Genomic DNA, 21,947 nt, shown 5'->3' on the forward strand with positions numbered 1-21,947 from the left:
CCAAGTAAGGTCCATACATTGTGATTGGTGGATATTTTGTTTTAACCTATAAATTCCCCTATCTCTTTTTATTTCCGATTGTAATTTATTTGTTGAAGAAACAATCAATAGATTGTTTGTCCCATACCATTTCTCAGTCTAAATTTCGCCAATTATAACCTTAGAGGGTAGCTTACCACAGCCCACTGCCTTCTGTATTTTATTTAAAGTGGTAAATGGATCTAGAGCAGTGGTTTTTCAGCTAGAGGTGGTTCTGTGCCCCCTGCCTCCACCCCCATGCCCCCACACCCAGGGATATTTGGCAATGTACGGACCCATTTTTGGTTGTCACACTGGGAAGGGGGTGCTACTGGCATATAGTGGGTAGAGGCCAAGAATGCTGCTTAACCAAACATCCTACAATGCACAGGACATCCCTTCACAACAAAAATTATCTGGTCCAAAAAGGTCAATTGTGCCAAGTTGAGAAACCCTGATCTAGAACCTTGATCAGGTTCAGGTTTACTTTTTTTTTTTTGGCAAAATGACTTATAGATGTGTTCTTCCATTGGGAGGAAGGCATATAAATTCTAGTTATAACTCTCTTCATGATGTTTGGTCTACATTTCCAAATTGCTTAAGTAAAGTTTGGTATTCCAGCCTTTATCCCTGCAACATGATTCTTAAGGGCAGAGAACCTGCTGACCATTCTGCTCTGGTTCTTATAGCCTGTGACTACACTGGCAATACCGGTGTCTCACTTTTCCTTTCCAGGAGACCCTTCTACAAGCCCATCTTTGACCCAGACTACACCAAGTAAAGATGCTGATGACCAATCCAGGAAAAACATGACTGGCAAGAACCGGGGCAAGAGGAAAGCTGATGCCAGCTCTTCCCAGGACAGTGAATTAGAAGTATGGGAAGAAACTCATTTGAGTTGCAACCTTTTTTTTTTCTCATTTCTTAAATTTATCAAATACATATCTGAAACTCATGAGATTATGTGGTTCTGTGTTGTATACCCTATAATTCCTGAGCAAGAGAAAATGAATTGGCCAAGTGAAAAGAGAAATGTAAAAACACATTACTCTATGCCCATATCTTACCATACCACTTTCAGATCCTTTTCACCAAGAGCACTGAAAAAGCTTTTTTGAATTTAGGTAGCCAGGTCACTTTTTAAGGGAAAGAACAAACTGTTTTCTGTATTCCAGAGGAGAACAGAAAGAATAATGCATCATATTGAGAAAGCAGAGGGTGTCACAGTAATATACTGTTCTCCATTTAAAAATCTCAAAGTAAAATGAGAGAACTAAAGTGCTTTAGGCCAAGTTTCTGTGAAACATGCAACCAGATCTGGTAACTTATTAATGAGATTGGCTCTCACTTATTCTGTAGTTTAAACACTATAGGAATTTATTATGGGCATACATTTGACTTCATTATTAAAAGACTAGAAAGTCATACAAATTCTAATAATAATGGAGTTTTGATATTAATCCTTTTGTTTTCTTTCTTCAATTTTTCTATAATGTGATCATTTAATAAGAGGGAAAAGCCATATTTAAAAATGAGTCCATTGAGAGGTGTTCAGAAGACATAGGTAAATTGAGGCTATGTTTGAAACCTCTCTTCCCTTTTGTTACTGGGGGCAGCGGGGAGGGCAGGAGGAGAAAGAAAGAAAATCTAAAGACCTGATATATTTCTTGGAAAAAACGGAGAACTCACTCATTTTTTAAATTGTGGTAAGGTATATATAATATAAAATTTACCATTTTTTAAGTGTGCAATTTTAAGTACATTCACAGTGTTGTTTGTTACTGCTATCTGTTTCCAGAAGTTTTTCATGATCCAAACAAAAACTCTGCACCCATTAAGCAATGATTCCCTATTCTCCCCTCCTATTAGTCCCTGGTAACCTCTGTTCTACTTTCTGTCGCTATAAATTTGCCTATTCTAGATAGTTCATATAAATGGAATCATACAAAATCTATCCTTTTGTGTCAGGCTTACTTCACTTAGCATAATGTTTTCAAGGTTCATCCATGCTGTAGCATATATCAGAACTTCATTCCTTTTTATGGCTGAATAATTCCGTTGTGTATATATAGCACATTTTGTTTATCCATTTTCATCTGTGAAGAACGCTTGGGGTTTTTTCACCTTTGAGCTATTGTGAATAATGCTGCTATAACACTGCTGTACAGGTATCTCTTTGAGTCCCTCTTTTCAATTATTTGAAAAAGTATAAACCTAGGAGTAGAATTGCGGGATCATATGGTAGTTCTATGTTCAGCTTTTTGAGGAGCCACCAAAATGTTTTCCAGATGACTACACCATTTTACATTCCTACCAGCAATGTACCAGGGTTCCAGTTATTTCCCATTTTTTGCATAATCCATCCTAATGGGTGTGAAGTGGTGTCTCATTGTGGTTTTGATTTGCATTTCCTTAATGATGAATAATGTTGAATATCTTTTCATATGTGTATTGGCCATTTGTCTGTTTTATTTGAAGTAATGTCCAAATCCTTTGCCCATTTTTAAATTGGGTTGTTTATTTTTTTGTTGTTGAATGTTAGGAACTCTTTATATTCTAGATATTAATCCCTTATCAGATATATGACGTGCAGGTATTTTCTGCAGATTGTCTTTTCACTCTTGATAGTATCCTTTGATGCTTAAAAGTTTTAAATTCTGATAAAGTTCTATTTTTCTTTTATTGCTTGTGCTTTTGGTATTATATTTAAGGAAACAAGATTATGAAGATTTTCAACTGTGTTTTCTTCTAAGCTTTGTTTTGGCTCTTAAATTTAGGTCTTTGATCCATATTGAGTTAATTTTTGTACATAGTGTGAAGCAGGGATCTAATTTCATTCTTTTGCACATGGATATTCAGTTTTCCCAGGACCTGGTTTTGGAAACAGTTTCCTTTCCCCATTGAATGGTCTTGGTATCCTTGGCAAAAAAAAAAAAATCAATTGAGCCTATATGTGTGTGTATGTATATATATATATATAAGCATTTATTTCTGGGCTCTCTCATCTATTCCATTGGTCTGTATATCTGTCCTTATGCTAGTACCACACTGTTTTGATTACTCTGGCTTTGTAGTAAGTTTTGAAATCGGGAAGTGTGAGTCTTCCAACTTTGTTCTTTTTCAAGATTATTTTGGCTCTTCAGGGTCCCTTGAGATTTCATACAAATTTTAGGATTAGTTTTTCTGTTTCCTTAAAAAACACTGTTGGGATTTTGATAGGGATTGCATTGTATTTGTAGATCACATTGGGTAGTATTGTCATCTTAACAATATTGTCTTATATTCATGAACATGGAATGTCTTTACATTTATTTAGGTGTGTCCTCTTTGATTTCCTTCAGTGATGTTTTATAGTTTTCAGTGTACAAGTCCTGAACTGTTAGTTAAATTCATTCCTAAATATTTTATTATTTTTGATGCTGTTGTGTTTTAAATTCCTCTTAGAATTATTCATTGCAAGCTTATAGAAATACAGCTGATTTCTGAATTCATTTATTAGCTCTCAACAATTTTTTGTGGATTCTTAAGGGTTTTCTATGTATAAGATCATGTCATCTGTGAACAGAGGTAATTTTACTTCTTCCTTTCCAGTTTGGGTACCTTTTTTCCCCTTTCCTTGCCAGTTTATTCTGGCTAGAATTTCCAGTACCATTTGAATAGAAGTGGTGAAAACAGGCATACTTCTCTTATTCCTAATCTCAGGGGTAACGCTTTCAATTTTCCGCCATTGAGTATGATATTAGCTGTAGGTTTTTCATATACGTCCTTTATCATGGTGAGGAAGTTGCTAGTTTATTGAGTGTTTTTATCATGAAAGTGTGTTGAATTTTGTCAGATGCTTATTCTGCATCAATTGAGATGACCATGTGGGTTTTTTCCTCTATTCTGTTAATGCAGTATATTATATTGATTTTTCTATGTTGAACCATTCTTGCATTCTGGGAACAAATCCCACTTGGTCATGATTTATAATTCTTTAAATATGCTGGTGAATATTGTTTACCAGTATTTTGTTGAGGTTTTTGCATCACTGTTCATAGGAGAATTGGTCTGCGGTTTTCTTGCAGTGTCTTTGTCTTCAGTATCAGGGTAATGCTGGCTTCATAGAGTGAGTTAGGAAGTGTTCCCTCCTCTTCAATTTTTTTGGAAGATCTTAAGGATTGGTGTTAATTCTTCTTTAAGTGTTTGGTAGAATTCAGCAGTGAAGCCATCTGGTCCTGGGCTTTTCTTTCTTGGGATGTTTTTTATTATTGATTCAACCTCCTCCAGTTAAAGATCTGTTCAGATTTTCTGTTTCTTTTTGAGTCAGTTTTGGCACATTGTGAATTTCTAGGAATTTGTTCATTTCATCTAGATTATTTGTTGGTGTATAACTCTTCATAGTATTTTCTTATAATCCTTTTTATTTCTGTAATATTGGTAATAATGTCCCACTTTTATTTCTGATTTTAGTAATTTATGTCTTCTCTCTTTTTTCTTAGCCAGTCTAGCTAAAAGTTGTCAATTTTGTAGATCTCTTCAAAGAACCGACTTTTGGTTTTGTTGATTTTCTCTATTTTTTTCCTACCCTCTGCTTTATCTATCTCTTCTAACCTTTATTATTTCCTCCCTTCTACTGGCATTTTCTGGCAACTTAAATTGTGCAGTTTGGTTTTTGATTGAGATCTTCTTTTTTAAGGTACGCGCTTGGAGCTATAAATTTCCTTCTTAGCATTGTTTTCACAGCATCCCATAAATTTCGGTATGTTGTTTTTGGTTTTCATTCATCTCAAGGTATTTTCTAATTTCACTTATTTCTTTTTTATCCATTGGTTGCTTAAGATTATTGTTTAATTTTCACAGATGTGTGAATTTTCCAGTTTCCCTTCTGTTATTGATTTCTTGTCTCATTCCATTACGATTAAAAAAGATGCTCACTCATTTTTTAAAATATTTTCCTCACTCAGCGGGTATTTCTGTGGGACTTAGATGAAACCATCATCATCTTCCACTCCCTTCTTACTGGATCCTATGCCCAGAAGTATGGAAAGGTAATTTGAGTCTTTCTTCCTTTGTTGTAACTGTCCCTCTCCTGACTATGTGTGCAGGTAACCAAAATCACTGTCTCTATTATCTCCATCTTACCCTGTTGACCTTTCACCTTTCACATAAAGCTTCACCCAATGGCTTATACCAGGCAGACTACATGGTCAGGCAGAGCTGATGATAAAGGTAGAGACTAGACCTGGGACCAGTACTGAAAGCTGAAGTTGTTGGAGAGCGGTATTTTGCAAAGACTAAGTATGGGACTGAGGCTCAAAACGGAGTGGAGTCTCAGGATTATCTACTCCAAAGACTAGTCTGTTATCCCTGTGTCACATATAACAGCCTAAACTGAGCATTCCATTTAGCTGAGAATATACCAGATCTGTACATTTAAAATATAAAATATCTTTCTAAAATAGATTATATACCCTCTTAGGAACTTCCCTGGTGGTCCAGTGGGTAAGACTCCACGCTCCCAATGCAGGGGGCCCGGGTTCAATCCCTGGTTGGGGAACTAGATCCTACACGCCTGCCACAACTGAAGAGTCTGCATGCCGCAACTGAAGAGTCCGCATGCCACAACTGAAGAGTCCGCATGCTGCAACTAAGAAGCCCTCATGCCACAACTAAGACCCGGCACAGTCTAAATTAATCTTTAAAAAAAACCTTAAAATAAAATAAAATAGATTATATACCTTCTTAAATGAAATATACCAAGCAGAATTTAACTTTAGTCATCAGTATTAACATCAGTTTTGATAGAGGGATGAGCTGTTTTTGAGGTAGTGGCTGTATATTTCTGTACTAAATTACCTCCAGGCTCCTATTTTTTAGTTTCTATGAATACATTTTATAAAAATATCAGCCTCCTTTGCTTTCCTACTTTTACTGCTCCTAATTATTTCTTATTGTCACCAATGTTTCTGTTAGAAGTACTTTCCCACAGGCTTTTAGTATCTAGACTGGCAAGCTGACATAAGCTCATATACTATATAACAAGTCTGGTAATGAGAATATATAAAATAAGAGCATACTGCCTCTAAGGGAAGGTCTGATAGTTCATTTTAAAGCTACGTGCATTGGTTTTCCTGCAAATATTTCTTTACTGATTTCCTCGTTGTTGAGATTGTCAGATTACTGACTTCTGGTGTTGTACTGTGTGTGTGAGGTTGGGCGGGGGGACGATAATGGGTGTTATAAGAGCAATATTTCAGTGACAGTTAGAATTTCTCCTGAAACAGAATTTCTCTGAAAATTAAGTGTTTTTTTTTTTTAAGTGGGTTAAGTTTTCTAGAAACTAAAGTCCTAAAGTCCTGAAATGTTTAACTTTGCACAATCCCAGATTCTTATAACTGTGAATGAAATTGCATCAGTAATAGTGAGAAGCACTGTTGTGGGCCAGTGTTGTTTTGGCCTTGACCCAAACTATTTTGAATCATTTAAAGATAAGAACCAATGCTGTGAGTGCCAAGTCAAGCAAATTATTCTCTTATTGTCTTTCAGGACCCAACAGTAGTGATTGGCTCAGGTTTAACAATGGAAGAAATGATTTTTGAAGTGGCTGACACACATCTATTTTTCAATGACCTAGAGGTAAGCATTTTAAATTGTTTCTGCACTTCAGTGAAACACTTTGTTCACTAACTATTTATTGAGCCTGTGCTTTTTGTATTTAGAGGAAATGTGGTTAGACAGGGTAGGTATGGAGAGGCCAGCTCGGCACTTGGGTGCACATAGTCTTGAAGAAATAGTGCCTTGGTTAGGTCACCACAGTCTTAGTTCTGGGCTTCAGTTTTATTGGCTCAAAACCTTGATTTTTGTTAGCCTATTTGGAAGTGATCTATCTCTAGGGGCAGTGCCACCCCATCAGGCAAAACACTGATATATAAACCAACGTTCCAGTTTATTCAGCTATACTAAATAACATATAGAAGGTGGCTTTGATTATTTGTACTCTTGAATGTTTTTCAGTTTTACCTTCTTAAAAGATAGCCTCTTGATTTGTCAGATCTGTAGATGGCTGCTCTAACTCATTGTATTTTATACGTGCTTATTGTCCATGTATAGGTTAGCCTTGGTGTCAGATCATTTTATAGTTAGGTGGAGGGAAACCAGGAAACACTGAGAGCTTCTTGGTTAATTTTTTTGGTTTTGACATTTGAGTTCATCTTTGAGGTGAACATCGTGTAGTGGAAAGAGCACAGGACTGGGAATCAGGAGACCAGACTGCGAGTACCAAGTTAGGAAAGTTATCTCCCCATTCTGGGCCTCAGTTAAGCAGTTACCGTACACAACAAACTAGTAACAGTTGTTCTATCTCAGGATGGGAATGTGTTGCTGGAACACAGAGGTGGGAAGGAGCAGACTTGTCACTTAATGTCCTTTTGAATTTTGAACTGTGTACTACATATATTACCTAGTGTTTTAAATAGTGAAAATTTTAAAGTAAAATGAACATGAAGTAATCCTCTTTCTTATAAAATACAGTCTAGTTCTACTCAACAGACAATTCTCCAACAAATTAAATTAATAGGGCTCTAAACTCCAATACTTTTGTATAAGCTCCACAGTGCTTTAATCTTCCCTCAACTTCACATGTTGATAAGTTGGGACATTATAGTTTTATTCAGCAAACATTTATTGAAAACCTACTATGTGCCAGTAATTGTTGCCAAATTGTATTTGTAATGATTTTCTAGACATAGTCCTCACTCAGGACTGAAAGTTCTGTGAAGAATTTGACCTGAATGTGTTCCTGCCCCCCAGGTCAGTGGTTCTCAACTTCAGGGGGCATAAGAATCACCTGGGGAGCTTGTTAAAAATGAAGATTCTAGGACTTCACTCACAGAAATTCTGTTCAAAAATATGCATTTTTAAAAATCTTCCCCAGAGGATTCTGATGCAGGTGGACATCACGGCACCACCCTAGGTGGTGTCAGAGGAATGAATCTGTCAGTTAGGCAGTGGGTGGCGTTTTATGTCCGTAGTAGTGTGGGCTTAAAGGAAAGAACCTTGGATTCAGATTAGAAGACCCAGGCTCCTTCTAGTTTCTTTCTGCCACTCACTAGTTTTATGATCTTGGGCAAATTGTTTTACCTCACTTTTAGAATATGAGGAGATTGACTTAGATGACCTCTTCTAATTCCTAAGTTTGAATTTACAAATTTCTGTTTCAGTCATTCTCAGTTTTGATACGACACGCACTCTACCAGCATCTGTTTCATCTGCAAAAATGTATTGAGTACATGCTATATAAGGGCACTGGACTAGACTAGAGGGGTACAAAGGAGATGTAAGGCATGGTCGTGCCGTAAGGGACCTACAATGTAATAGGGCTTACAGTCTAGTGTAGGACATAGGCACACCTGACAGTGTAAGGGAGCTTGTGTTTATACCCATGGACTGTTGGAAAAATGAACTATTGAGATAAGAGCATAACTGAGGGTTGGGATGGTTAAGGAAGATTTCATGAAGACTGAGGAATGTAAATTAGGCCTTAAAAGAAGTTGAACAGAAAGGGGGGTGAGAGTGATCCTCCACACATAAGAGACCATATGGTATTTCATCACCTCGCCATTGTTTGTGATATTTTTACAATATATTGTGGTGGTAATAGCACTTCTACTCCCTGGACTGAAATAATGTGTGGTTTTGTCTTTTAACAGGAGTGTGACCAGGTGCATGTGGAAGATGTGGCTTCTGATGACAATGGCCAAGACTTGAGGTGATAAAAACAATGATGTCTTAAACATCAGTACACCTGTTAGGCATAAGACACTGTCTAGGTTCAGAGGAAAACAAAGATGAATAAGACACAGCCCTAAAAGAGCTCACAGTCTATTAGAGGAGATAGAAACAAACGTAGTTAACGTTTGCATGTAGTGTGAGAAGGTGACAATAGAAAATGTGATGGAACACAGAATAGAAAGTAATTCTGATGGGTGTGGGGAGTACGTGGTGCCAACATTGGGGTGGCCTTCTCAGCACAGTAGAATTTAAGTATGACCTTGATGACTGGGTAGCATGATGGAATGAGAAAAAAGCATTCCAAAGTAAAGGATATACTAGTTTCTCTTTGGCCAGATTTTCAGTCGGGAAAAGTGTGCTTCCAGATTGATTGGTTTTAGATACAAATAAGCATCAGGGATTTTACCAAGGAAGTTAATTGTGGGGGGTCTGATGGTGTCAGGATTGACCCTATGGAAGACAATCTTAAACATTAATATCACAGTGAACGCTAAACCAAGGAGGTCTCAGTGGCAAAATGCTTGCTCGGTCTCCTCCTTTCTCTCTTGGCTACTGTCTTCTAGCTCAGTAGTCTTAGCTAAGAATAATCCAAAAATTTATCTACCTTACATTTAAAGACCTTTAGAAAAAAAGTTGTCACATCTTTTCATGTTAATTTGTTTTAATGTTTATCCCTTTTCATAGGCAAAAAGTTTTTCCATGTGTCTACCCTAAAATTGTTTCCTCTGTGAATTCTCAAATCTAGAGCAGAACTGGACATGTCACTTAGTAAGGACGTAACCCTTTGGTGCCGAGAAGGATAGAAAGGTTTCACTTCTGGAGCAGATTCAGTCATGTATGCTGTGCCTTCCACAGCCTTGGAGGGTACCAGTCTTAAGAGATTTTACTCACCTTAGGAAAAAGCCTGGTCTGAAGCAGTTTACAGTCCACTCTGAACCCTAGTATTTTTTTTTTCTCTTATGCATATGGCTAACTAGTAATTACCAATCTTATGTCTTGGCAGCTTTATTTTCTTAAATGTAGAATTTTACACTGAACTCTATTTTGACTTCTGATTGAACCAAGTTGTCTCTAATTCTGTCAGTCATTTGGAAATCTTGACTTAGGAAGTATTAATCCCTCCCAACCTGTTTAGCTATAATAGTTGTCTATTGCTGTGTAACAAATAACCCCCAAATTTAGTAGCTTAACACAGTTACCATTTATCATCTCATAGTTTCTGTAGGTCAGGAACTTGAAAATGACTTAGCTGGGTAGTTCTGAATCAGGGTCTCTGAGACTGAAGTCAAGATAGCTGAAGCTAAAATCATCTGAAGGCTTGGTTGGAGCTGGAGGACCTGCTTCCATGTGTGGCTGATAGGAGGAGGCCTCAGTCCTCACTATGTGCCTCTTCATGGGGCAGCTTGAGTGTTCTCCTGTGACAGCTGACTTCTTTTAGAGCAGGTGCTGTAAGAGAAGCCTGGTCTCTAAAGTCCAACACCATCACTTCCACCACATTCTGTTTACGTTCAAATACGGTCCATACCTACAGGGAGCAAAGTTAGAGGAGTATTAAAGAATTTGTGGACATATTTTATATGTGACCCATGAACTTATTAAACTAGCCAAAAGATCACTGAAGGAAAACATTCCCATTTTCTAACTATTATTAGAATTTGGGGTTAGTTCCTTCCATTACTTTTTCACGTTTCTCCTTTTTACATAGTTGCAATCATTGTGTGTGTGTGTGTGTCTGTGGGTGGGTGTGTACACAAAAGTTTTGTATTCCGGGTTTTTTTCACTGTAAGGTATTTTCTGTCATTAATGAAAAGATGGTCTGTCTGAAGCCAACCTCTAGGGGATGCTGGTGCTTGAATTAAGTCTTGCCTCTCTTGCTCTCCCTTTCCATCCTTTCTTTGATAGAAGTAATAGGGATGAGATGGAGGACTGATGAAAAGATAGACTCTGACATACAGAGATTAAGAAAGAAGATTCTCAAGGCCTTGCTGTCAGATGCCAGGAATAGGACAGAGAATCAATCCGAGGTGGCATTCAACCAAAAACTCTGCAGTGTAGATTTTAATTTTCATCATCCTCTCTCTCTACAGCAACTACAGTTTCTCAACAGATGGTTTCAGTGGCTCAGGAGGTAGTGGCAGCCATGGTTCCTCTGTGGGCGTCCAGGGAGGTGTGGACTGGATGAGGAAACTGGCTTTCCGTTACCGAAAAGTGAGAGAAATCTATGATAAGCATAAAAGCAATGTGGCTGGTAAGTGTGGCATACAACCAGCTAATTTTCTGTTTTGTTCTGATTTCCTGTTTTCTTTTCCAGGGTTTCCTTAGGGCTCCCTGACTTATGAATTTGTGCCACAGTAACATTTGAACTCTGTATTTAAAAAACAGGTTTGATTGAAACCCTCTGGGGAGGAAGCTCTGCCTTTCTCATGGACTTCTCATGGTATAACTTCGCAAACAACGACTATCAGTAATATTTAATAGGTTGCCATATTTTTGAACAGATTTACATAGCCATCAGGACAAGTCAGGTAGAACTAGCAACCAGGTTTATAGTGGATGGAAAACTAGGTCCAGGGTGATAGGTTGACAGTATCCGTGCACTGTGATTTGAAGGACCTTGGAAATTCTTTCTGCCCAGATATATCTCAAATGTCAGGTGCCATTATGCCTAAAATTCTATTATTTGGAATTAATTAATTAGCCGTAGATTGTTCAAATTAGAAGTGACATTAGGGAACTAATCTAAATCCTTCATTTTGCACTTGAGAAAATTGATGGTCCATCATGAGGGTAACAAGGTCGGGTCACATAGCAAATTAGTGCCCATACCACAACTGGAATCCCGAACTCTTGGTCCACTGCACTTTACATTCATGCAATTCCTTTTTTAGTGATATACCCTTGTGAGAAGATATTGAAAACTGTGAACCATCACCCTCAAACACCTCCATCTGCACAAAATGTTGCGTGAAGTTTCAGGGATTCCATAGACTGCCTAGAAGTATATTACCTCAGGTCAAGAGAGCCCTCCTACCTCCCATACCACTACTACAGTGTGGGGCAGAAAGTAAAAATAGGGCTTCAAAGATCAGTTTGGTGCATTCGTGTTACAGTGCTCCAATACCAGAAAAAATCATAGGCATCTGGGCTTTCGGGAATCTAATTTATTTACTTTTTTCAGATTCCTCTCTTTACTGCTTTTTTTTCTTCATGATTCAGAGCCAGTACTTTTTATTTTGGTAACCAAGTCTTTTTGCTCTTTCTCTCTCACAGACATTTGCCTTTCTTTTGTTCATTTTCATATACAACCTAAGTCTCTGGTCCTTTCTCTGCCCAGTGAGTGTCTGGATGTGGTTTCCTGAAGAAAGTGATTTATAACCCTCTGTGAGACTCCCCTGAGCCCACCCTGGGGAACATAGTAAAAGTAATCTCCACCTGTATTTTGTAAAATATGAATTAACAAAAGTGCCACATGATATTAGTTAAATATATGACATATGCGTGCTTATGTATATGTCATACATGACGTATAGATACTTGTTTGGTTTTTGTTTTGTTTTATCAGAAATTTTGAGAGCCATCTAATTCTAGGCTTGCATTGTGAAAAACCATCAGACTGAAAACAAATTACACACAGTTCTACTCATAGAAATGACTTCTGTTTTTATGGAGTGTTGGTAATAGAATGCAGAATTTCTCTTTTTACCTTCACTACAGAAAATTCAGAGCCAGGTTTATCATTTGAATATTGTAACTCAAGTGTCGGGTAACGTGCTCCCATCAGATGAATTGTTTTTTGTTTTGTGCTTAATCATCTGATCTTAAAGAAGTGTTTCAGTCTCTTACCAGCTGGAGTTGTTTCAGAAGTACAGTACAAATAAATGACATTCAGAAAGCTGGTGATTCAGCCTGGGATCTCGGTTGATGTGTTCTGAAGTGGGTGAGAGCAGTCACTGTGGGAGCAGTGTATGATAGTGGGAAGATTTCAGTGACCAAAAGCCACTAACTTGCTGTGTATTCTCAGGCAGCCCCCTTTCCTCTGTGGGCCTCGGTTTCTTTAGAAAGAGATTGGAAATGCTGTGGACTCTCCATCTGTAATTTTTTCCCCTTTGGTTCTTGATGTCACATCTAAAGCAGTGCTACTCAAGTATGGTCCACTGGTCTGCAAATTACGTTACCGGTTGGTGATGAAAGAGCCTCTGCCAGAACCTAATCACAGTGTTTCTATCACTGATTTTGTTGTTGTGATTATGCACCTCCCCCCTCCCCCAGCAAAATATTCTGGTGAAGAAAGTAAAAAAGGCATTTTGAGTAGGCTAGGGTTTTATCAAGGAGAGAGATGTGTTAGCTCAGTAGAATATCTCAGTAACTCACGCTATTTCCAAATTGAATATAGAAGTCGCTTTCTCTGTGCCAGCAAGGATGTTGTCAGATGATGAATGTGTCTACTTTTATTCCCAAAGGGCTCCTCAGTCCCCAGAGAAAGGAAGCACTGCAGAGACTAAGAGCAGAAATTGAAGTTTTAACAGATTCCTGGTTAGGAACTGCATTGAAGTCCTTACTTCTCATCCAGTCCAGGTATGGAAATAATAATTTTAGTTTTCATCCTCTCAGAGAGATGCTTTCTTCCACCCTAGTCCAGGATAGGCCATTCCCTAAAACAGACTGTGGGACAGGGGTGAGAAGAGTTCAAATGATGCAGGGAAGGATTCGGTTAGGTGGGAGGCAAGGTCATTTTACTCTAAAAGCACACCGAAGAGCTTTGAAAGCTTTTTTCTTTTCTCTTACTTTTTGCTCACTAAATTATACTCAGTAACCCAGAATCTCCAACCCAGAACGTGGGTGGGCCTGGTGACATCAAAGAATACATGTAGGAGCTATATCACAAACATCCTAAGTGTAGGAAGCGCCAGAGAAATGTAGCAAAACCTACGCAGGAAGGCGGGATTCAAAAGAAAAAGAGTACAGGGACTTCCCTGGTGGTGCTGTGGTTAAGAATCCGCCTGCCAGTGCAGGGGACATGGGTTCCAACCCTGGTCTGGGAAGATCCCACATGCCGCGGAGCAACCAAGCCCTTGCGCCACAACTACTGAGCCTGCGCTCTGGAGCCCGTGAGCCACAACTACTGAAGCCTGTGCGCCTAGAGCCTGTGCTCCGCAACAAGAGAAGCCACCACAATGAGAGGCCTGCGCACTCAAGGAAGAGTAGCCCTCGCTCACTGCAACTAGAGAAAGCCCGCGCACGGCAACAAAGACCCAGCGCAGCCAAAAATAAATAACTTGAAAAAAGAAAAGAAAAAGGGTACATTAAGCAGATTAAGGAGATTTGAGCTTGAAGCTTAGAATGGGAAATAAATACATACCCTTATTCGTCCCTCCCTCAAAGCAAGAATTCCAGATTCACAGCCTACTAAACAGTAAAACTGACACCAAGGGGTGGATATCTGTGAAGGTAAAGGACTCGTGAAAATAATATGTATTCTGAAATTTATGTTGCCATGGTGTGATGAGCAGAGAGGACTGGACTTCAGTCATATCTCATTCAGATGAAATGGCACTGTGACTGAAAGCCTCATTGTGTTTTCTGGAGTGTGGTACCAGTGCCGTGGGTTGGTGGGGTTTGCTAACAATGCAGTGAGCTAGAATGGTCAGAAGGAAGTGAGGCAAGAATCAAGTTGCTGCTCTGTGTCCACCACAAAAGTCTCTGTCCTTTAATTGGGAAAATAAATAAACCTGAGATAATTAGAGCAAAAAGTGAACATTGGCACTGAACAGATACCATGCTAGGCATTTTGAGGTTAATTTTTCACAAGCAGGTCCTACAGAGAAGATCCATTTGAATTCTTGTTCGCAGATGGGTTTGATTTCACCTTTTTCTTTTCTTTTCCCTCTTTCTCCCTTCCAGAAAGAATTGTGTGAATGTTCTGATCACTACAACCCAACTGGTTCCAGCTCTGGCCAAGGTTCTCCTATATGGGCTAGGAGAAATATTTCCTATTGAAAACATCTACAGTGCTACCAAAATTGGTATGGGTTCAATTCTGTTTCTTGTCACTAGCCTTTCAATAATACTTGCTACTTAGGATGTGCTTATTATTTACCAGTTCCTCAGTTAGACACTTTACATATACATATATCTATAATCCTCACAGCATTCTTCTCCTGACATTACTGATGGGGCAGTTCAGGCTTATCAGTTATGTAGTTTGCTCAAGACTTCACAGCTAGTAAGCTACATAAACAGGATTCGAATCCAGGTCTGTTGGACTTAAAATTTATCATGCTCTTTTCTTTTATAATATTTGAAAGAACATAATATCTAGTTTAGAAATCCACTATGCCTCATTTCAAATTCCTCTTTCACAGAGAGTGCACTGTAATGTAGTATAATCGAAAAAGCACTAGATTAAAAATCAAGGACTAAGATACATACTTTAAATGGTTAAATCCCTCACACTCGTTAGGATAGCTGCTATCAAAAAAAACCACCAAAAAACAAAATAACAAGTGTTGGCAAGGATGTGGAGAATTTGGAACCCTTGTGCACTTCTGGTGGGATTGTAAAATGGTGCAGCTGCTGTGGAAAACGGTATGGCGGTTCCTCAAAAATTAAAAATAGAACTGTCACATGATCCAGCAATCCCACTGCTGGGTATATATCCAAAAGAATCCAAAGCAGATCTCAAAGAAGTATTTGCACACCTATGTTCATAGCAGCATTATTCATAGTAGCCAAGAGGTGGAAGCAACCCAGCTGTCCATCAAATGAATAGATAAATAAAATGTGGTATATACATACAGTGGGATATTAGTCAACCTTAAAAAGGAAGGAAATCCTGTCACATGCTTACTACATGTATGAACCTTGAAGACATTATACTAAGTGAAGTAAGCCAATCACAGAAAGACAAATACTGTATGTTTCCACTCATGTATAAGGTACCTAGAGTAGTCAGATTCATAGAAACAGAAAATAGAATGGTAGTTAATGGGAGCTTGGGGAGAGGGGAAATAGGGAATTGTTGCTTAATGGGTATAGAATTTCAGTTTTGTAAGATGAAAAGTTATGGAGAATTATTGCACAACAGTGTGAGTATACTTAATATTATTGAAATGTGTATTTTTAAATGGTTAGGATGGTAAATTTTATGTTATGTGTTTTTTTACCATACTTTTTTGAAAAGGAAAAACAAAAAACTAAGGACTAGGATAGAGTCCTAACTCCCCCACTTATTAGCTTTTAGGGAAATTAGTGTATCTCCTGAGCCTCAGTTTTCTCATGTAAGATGAAAAACTACCAGAGAGGTTTTGAAAATCAAATGAGACTGTGTATGTGAAGATATTTTTTATCCCCTAAAAATGTATTCAGTTCTAAGTACATGAAATAGTAAGTACTCAATAAATATTTGCTGAATTGATTAGTGAACTGGCACCAGATTTATACTTGTTTGGCTGAGAAGACAGCAGAATGTGTCACTCTAATCTTATGTGCTGTACATGGTCCGGGGAAAGAGGACTATGACAGCTATCTCCTTACCCCTCCAGACCCTTTAGTCTGTGCCTACAGTTCCTAATTCCCTATTGCAGCCAAGGAGACAGTCCTCATTTGCAGATAAGTTGTAGTTACTTGCTAGATTAAAAAATGTCAGGCATTGCCAAGGCACTCAGAATATAGCAGGGACAAAATCCTCTGTCCTCATGGAACTTACCTTCAGTCAGTGGTGCTCAGATAATTGGGTTATCCTTACGGGGGAAGAAAGCAGATTCTGTATTCCTTCTTTATGCTATTTGCAAAAATAAATTCCAGGTGGATAAAAAATTTACCATGAAAAGCAAAACGTTAATTTTTAGAAGAGAAAATAGAAGAGTATCTGTATGACCTTAAGGTAGGGAGGGATCTCATTTAAGAGACCCCAAAAATAGTACTTAAAAAAAAAAAAACAGAAGAAAATGATCATTTTGATTGTGTGAAGCTTTTAATTTTATATACAGTGAAAGATGACATAAAGTGACAAGACAAATCACAGACTGGGAGAAGATACTTGCAATACATTTACTTGTTGATTAGTATACAGAATCCATAAAGAACTCCTGCAGATCAATAAGCAACAGACAACATAATTTTAAAAAGTAGGCAAAAACCTTGGAGCAGCCAATTTGCAGAAAAGGTAACCCAAATTGTTAGTAAACATATATGAAAAGTTTTTTAACCTCACCAATTAAGGATCTGCAAATTAAGGAAATGCAAATTAAAATGTGATGCCTTTCTCGTCTATTAGATTGACAAAAATTTAAGTCTGACAGTGCCAAACTTTGTCAGGGAAGTGAGAGCTTACTCTGCTAGTGGATTGAAAATGGATATAACTTTCTGGAAAACAGTTTGTCAATGTTTAGTAAAGTTTGAGATGTGCATAACCCTATGACCAAGCAATTCTACTTTTAGATATTTATACTCGAGAGCAGGGGTCTCAGACTATAACCCACATACCAAATTCTGCCCACTGCCTGTTTTTGGAAAGTTTTATTGAAACAGAGCCATGTGTAATCATTTCCATAGCTGCTTTCACACTACAGTAGTAGAGTTGAATAATTGCAACAGAGATCATATGACCTGCAAAGCTTGAAATATGCCAACTCCTTCCCTTGAGTTCATTCTCATTTGCACAAGGAGGTATGTGCAAGAATTTTTTTTTTGATGCAGCCTTGTTCATAGTAGAAAATAATTAGAAACAGCACATGAACCTGTCTATGAACAGAAAATAGTCAAACAATGGAATACTGTATAGCAGCTAGAAGTGAATGAACTGGGGCTTCCCTGGTGGTGCAGTTGTTAAGAATCCGCCTGCCAACGCAGGGGACACGGGATCGAGCCCTGGTCTGGGAAGATCCCACATGCCGTGGAGCAGCTAAGCCCGTGCACCACAACTACTGAAGCCCGCGCATCTAGAGCCCATGCTCCACAACAAGAGAAGCCACTGCAATGAGAAGCCTGCACACTGCACCGAAGAGTAGCCCCTGCTCACCGCAACTAGAGAAAGCCCACGTGCAGCAACGAAGACCCAACGCAGCTAAAAATTAATTAATTAATTTAAAAAAAAAAGGTGAATGAACTAAAACTACATATATCCCTAAGGATTAGTATTAAAAACAATGCTGAACACAAAAAACACATTACACATAGTATGTACAGTATATAATTTATATAAAGGTAAAAAACGTTCACAATAATAGCCATACATCGTTTATGGATACACGCTCAGGGAGAGAAAGGAGGAAGAATGTCATCAAGTAGGGGTAAATAGGAAACTTCAAATAAATCTGTACGATCTCATTTTTATATTTTTTTATCTAAAGCAACTCTAAAGTGTTAAGATTTGATAAAGCTGGGTTGGTGGTAGCTATATAGGCATTTATTTTTTATTGTTCTTTTTTGTATGGTTGAATTACTTCATTTACAAGGGCTCTGATGGGGGAGATACATCTGTAACCCCCCTTCAGATTTTGCTACTGCTGCCCCTGCTTTACTATGCATTTTGTAAGAACTCAGAGCACTCGCTAACCTTCCCACACCTGAAAGGTAGATTTCTGTAGTGCTTGATGCTGCATCCTGGCACTCAGAGGCTCATCAAACTAATGGACATGATTTTATTCCTTCTGACAGTAAGTGTGCTTATTTGGTGATTTTCTCAATTTCGTCCAGAGCTAATTAGCAGAGCTACAGTGGTACCTGGCACCATGGTAACCGCAGTGAGAGGCTTGAGGCTTTCCTTTACAGAACTATGAGATGAGAGCAGGGAGAGGAAATGTTTGTTCGGTTCCTCTGAAATGGTTTCAGAATTGCAGTTCTCTTAATGGACACTCTGTGACATTGAAGAGAATTCTCAAAATCATTTCTGAAGATGTCAGAAGTCTTTCTTTTCTTAAATTAATTAATTATTTTTGGCTGCGTTGGGTCTTCGTTGCTGTGCGCAGGCTTTCTCTAGTTGCAGCGAGTGAGGGCTCCTCTTTGTTGCGGAGCATGGGCTCTAGGCGCATGGGCTTCAGTAGTTGTGGCTCACGGGCTTCAGTAGTTGTGGCGCACAGGCTCAATAGTTGTGATGCACGGGCTTAGTTGCTCTGCAGCATGTGGGATCTTCCCGGACCAGGGCTCGAACCCGTGTCCCCTGCATTGGCAGGCGTATTCTTAACCACTGCGCCACCAGGGAAGCCCAGAAGTCTTTCTGATAGAGGAAACTCAAGAACCTAATCTTCTCCGAAGGCTTGGTTGGTCTTGCAGTGACAGCTTCTATCACTTGACATTTGGTAAACTGACTAGTCATTGGTTTTATCCTCCTGAACAGGAGAGCTCATCTCTAGGATTGTTTTGAAAGTATAAAATGGAAGCAGCGTATTTACCAACTGTATTGGAATTATTTTTTCATATGGCTACTTCTTTACCCTGAGCTGTTAATAACTTACTCTTAATCCTTTTAGAGGAAACATTCTTAATTGTATTTCTTCCTTGATCATTGAAGGCCAGGACAATGAAAACATCTCTATGTCCCTGTCTTCTAAATAAGAGACATTCCCTTTGTTGGGTCTTAGGGGAAATTTCTAAAATCCTACCGACGTAGAAGCTTTTTCTATAAATCATAAATTAGACTGTGGGTCTAGCAGAGGTTGGCTTAGGTAAGGACCTAATGGTTGGAATGGAATTAGACAAATAACTCTTTAACACTTAATAAGAACATGTTAAGAACTCATTATTAGTTGTATTATTTAATGTTTAAATTGGGGCTCAAGGCATAGAGTAGAGCCATCCCCTTAATCATTTGTGAAATTAAAATGTATTTACTTAGCACACATGGATTGAATGCTTGATATGAACATAAGGTGTGACAATGCTATTATAAAACGGTAGCACTGAAAGGGACCTAAGTGCACCTAAGCCAAGCCCTGTATTAAGAGTGGGAGACTGAAGCCCCAAGTGGACTAGTGTCTGGTCCAGGTGTGAGGTGCCACCTGGGCTAGGCATGTCATAGACTTGCAGTTGCTTAGATGTACCAATCAGGACTTCTGAGTATGGGTGTAAAGATTCTTGTCAGATATGATGTAGTCATCTTAGATTTGTATATTTCTATATTTGTATATTTATTACAAGAGTTTTCCAGCAGATGGCAGTCAAGTGCCTTGAGGAAGAGATACCTTTTTCTTTTTTCTTTTTTTTTGGTGGTACGCGGGCCTCTCACTGTTGTGGCCTCTCCCGTTGCGGAGCACAGGCTCCGGATGCGCAGGCTCAGCGGCCATGGCTCACGGGCCCAGCCGCTCCGCGGCATGTGGGGTCCTCCCGGACCAGGGCACGAACCCGCGTCCCCTGCATCAGCAGGCGGACTCTCAACCACTGCGCCACCAGGGAAGCCCGCGCCTTTTTCTTATTCACACAGGAACCCTGGTGCTAAGTCACTGAATCTGGCAAGAAGATAGGATGAGAAAGTTAATGCAGCAGGATATAAAAAGGAAGCAGAGTTAGCGCCTTGCTTAACTGAAGAAGGTGGCAGAAGCAGTTTTAATAAAACATAAGAGATGGTGAAGGAAGAGCACGAGAGATAATTTTCTTTTTATTTACTTATGCAAGTACAGTGTCTTTGCCACAGCAGTATTATGTGTGCACGTTTAGGTGTTGGTTCCAGGTAGGATTTGAATTTTGATTCATCACCATGTTTCTAAGAGCTGTCTGCAGTGGATTTAAATCACCCATTTCCCAAGGTTAATGTCACTGATACAGGATCTCAGTTGCAGTTACACAGTATAATAGGAAATTCCAGATGTGACAAATATTGCTGCCATATTCATTGGTACTCTGAGACTCCTCCCCTCCTGAAAGACATAAGGCCCAGGACTAGGACTGCTTCTGGGAAATGTAGAGTTGGAAGGAAATGGCTGTTTTTTTCCTAATTACTAACCAGAAATTGGGGACTTCCACTTCTTTTTCTTACACTAACGGTTTCCCCTCAGAAATCGTCCTTTCGGGCTTCCCTGGTGGCACAGTGGTTGAGAGTCCGCCTACCAATGCAGGGGACATGGGTTCGTGCCCCGGTCCGGGAGGATCCCACATGCCGCGGAGCGGCTGGGCCCGTGAGCCATGGCCGCTGAGCCCGCGCGTCCGGAGCCTGTGCTCCGCGACGGGAGAGGCCACAGCAGTGAGGGGCCCGCTTACCACAAAAAAAAAAACAAAAAACGTCCTTTCGTCATGGCACAATGACCAGAGCCTAGACTCTGGAGTGAGAGGCTCAGAGTCTAGCTACTAGCTTGTTTGTGATCTGGGGCAAGTCACAAATCCTTTGGGTCCATTTCCATCTATCAGAATAGGGGATGGGACCCGTCTCACCAGATTATTTTGAGAATTAAGTGAACGAACACTTTGAAACTGCTTTGTATATTGTAAAGTACAGGAGCTATGGAAGAGGGAGGGAGTGTGCACAGCTCTCATATGGTGTTTATAGAAACATCCCACACTAAGATCTTAGGTACTTCACCCTCAGTGTGAAAATTAAAATAACCTAGAGAGCACAGTGCCTAGAAAGTCTGTTGTGTGAATGGCACAATTTCACATTCTTTGGGCAGAGAGCCTGTTGGATCCCTAGCTACCACCCCTGCTCCCCACCAAGCAAACCACATGGGCTGCCCTGATTCTGTCTAAGCACAGGCAGGTGAACCTAGCAGCAGCCCTTTTCTTTGGTATTGAAAAAAAGAAAGGGAGGAATGTCCCAATAGGAAATTTCTTTTTCTCATCAGGTAAAGAGAGCTGCTTCGAGAGAATTGTGTCAAGGTTTGGAAAGAAAGTCACATACGTAGTGATTGGAGATGGACGGGATGAAGAAATCGCAGCCAAACAGGTAACATGGCAAAGTAAATAGTCTGTATGGGAATACATTGAGCAATTAGAAGAATGGTAAGACTCAGAAATTGTAGTAATCTGTTGTGTATTTACAGTGTTCTCTTCTTCCTATTCCTCTCCCATTTTTCTTTTAAAAAAAAAGAGGGTCATTTTTTTCCCCATGCAGAGTTTTCCCTGTAAGTTGTTAGATCCTCCCCTTCTCTCTCCTCCCTGCCACTCTAAAATCTTAAAATCTTTGAGCCCTGCTACAAGGACGCCAATCATTAAACCTGACGTGGGCCCCG

General features: G+C 39.3%; 1 protein-coding gene across 12 annotated transcripts in view; it reads left to right on the forward strand.

Annotated features, from left to right (window-relative positions):
• EYA3 (EYA transcriptional coactivator and phosphatase 3) overlaps positions 1-21,947 on the forward strand; it is a 104,112-nt gene that overhangs the window by 77,284 nt on the left and 4,881 nt on the right. For 9 of the 12 annotated variants that reach the window (XM_019938330.3, XM_073793386.1, XM_073793373.1 and 6 more), the window contains 8 exons: positions 754-893; positions 4,965-5,048; positions 6,547-6,636; positions 8,709-8,767; positions 10,878-11,038; positions 13,251-13,365; positions 14,692-14,813; positions 21,561-21,661. In XM_019938330.3, the coding sequence (XP_019793889.1) occupies positions 754-893; positions 4,965-5,048; positions 6,547-6,636; positions 8,709-8,767; positions 10,878-11,038; positions 13,251-13,365; positions 14,692-14,813; positions 21,561-21,661 (872 nt within the window). Of the gene's footprint in view, positions 1-753; positions 894-4,964; positions 5,049-6,546; positions 6,637-8,708; positions 8,768-10,877; positions 11,039-13,250; positions 13,366-14,691; positions 14,814-16,778; positions 16,955-17,640; positions 20,012-21,560; positions 21,662-21,947 lie in introns of those variants that run through there. The other 3 variants (XR_012326557.1, XM_073793390.1, XM_073793388.1) reach the window with 3 other exon arrangements.

This window comes from Tursiops truncatus, chromosome 1 (genome assembly GCF_011762595.2).
Source record: "Tursiops truncatus isolate mTurTru1 chromosome 1, mTurTru1.mat.Y, whole genome shotgun sequence".
Lineage (NCBI taxonomy): Eukaryota > Metazoa > Chordata > Mammalia > Artiodactyla > Delphinidae > Tursiops > Tursiops truncatus.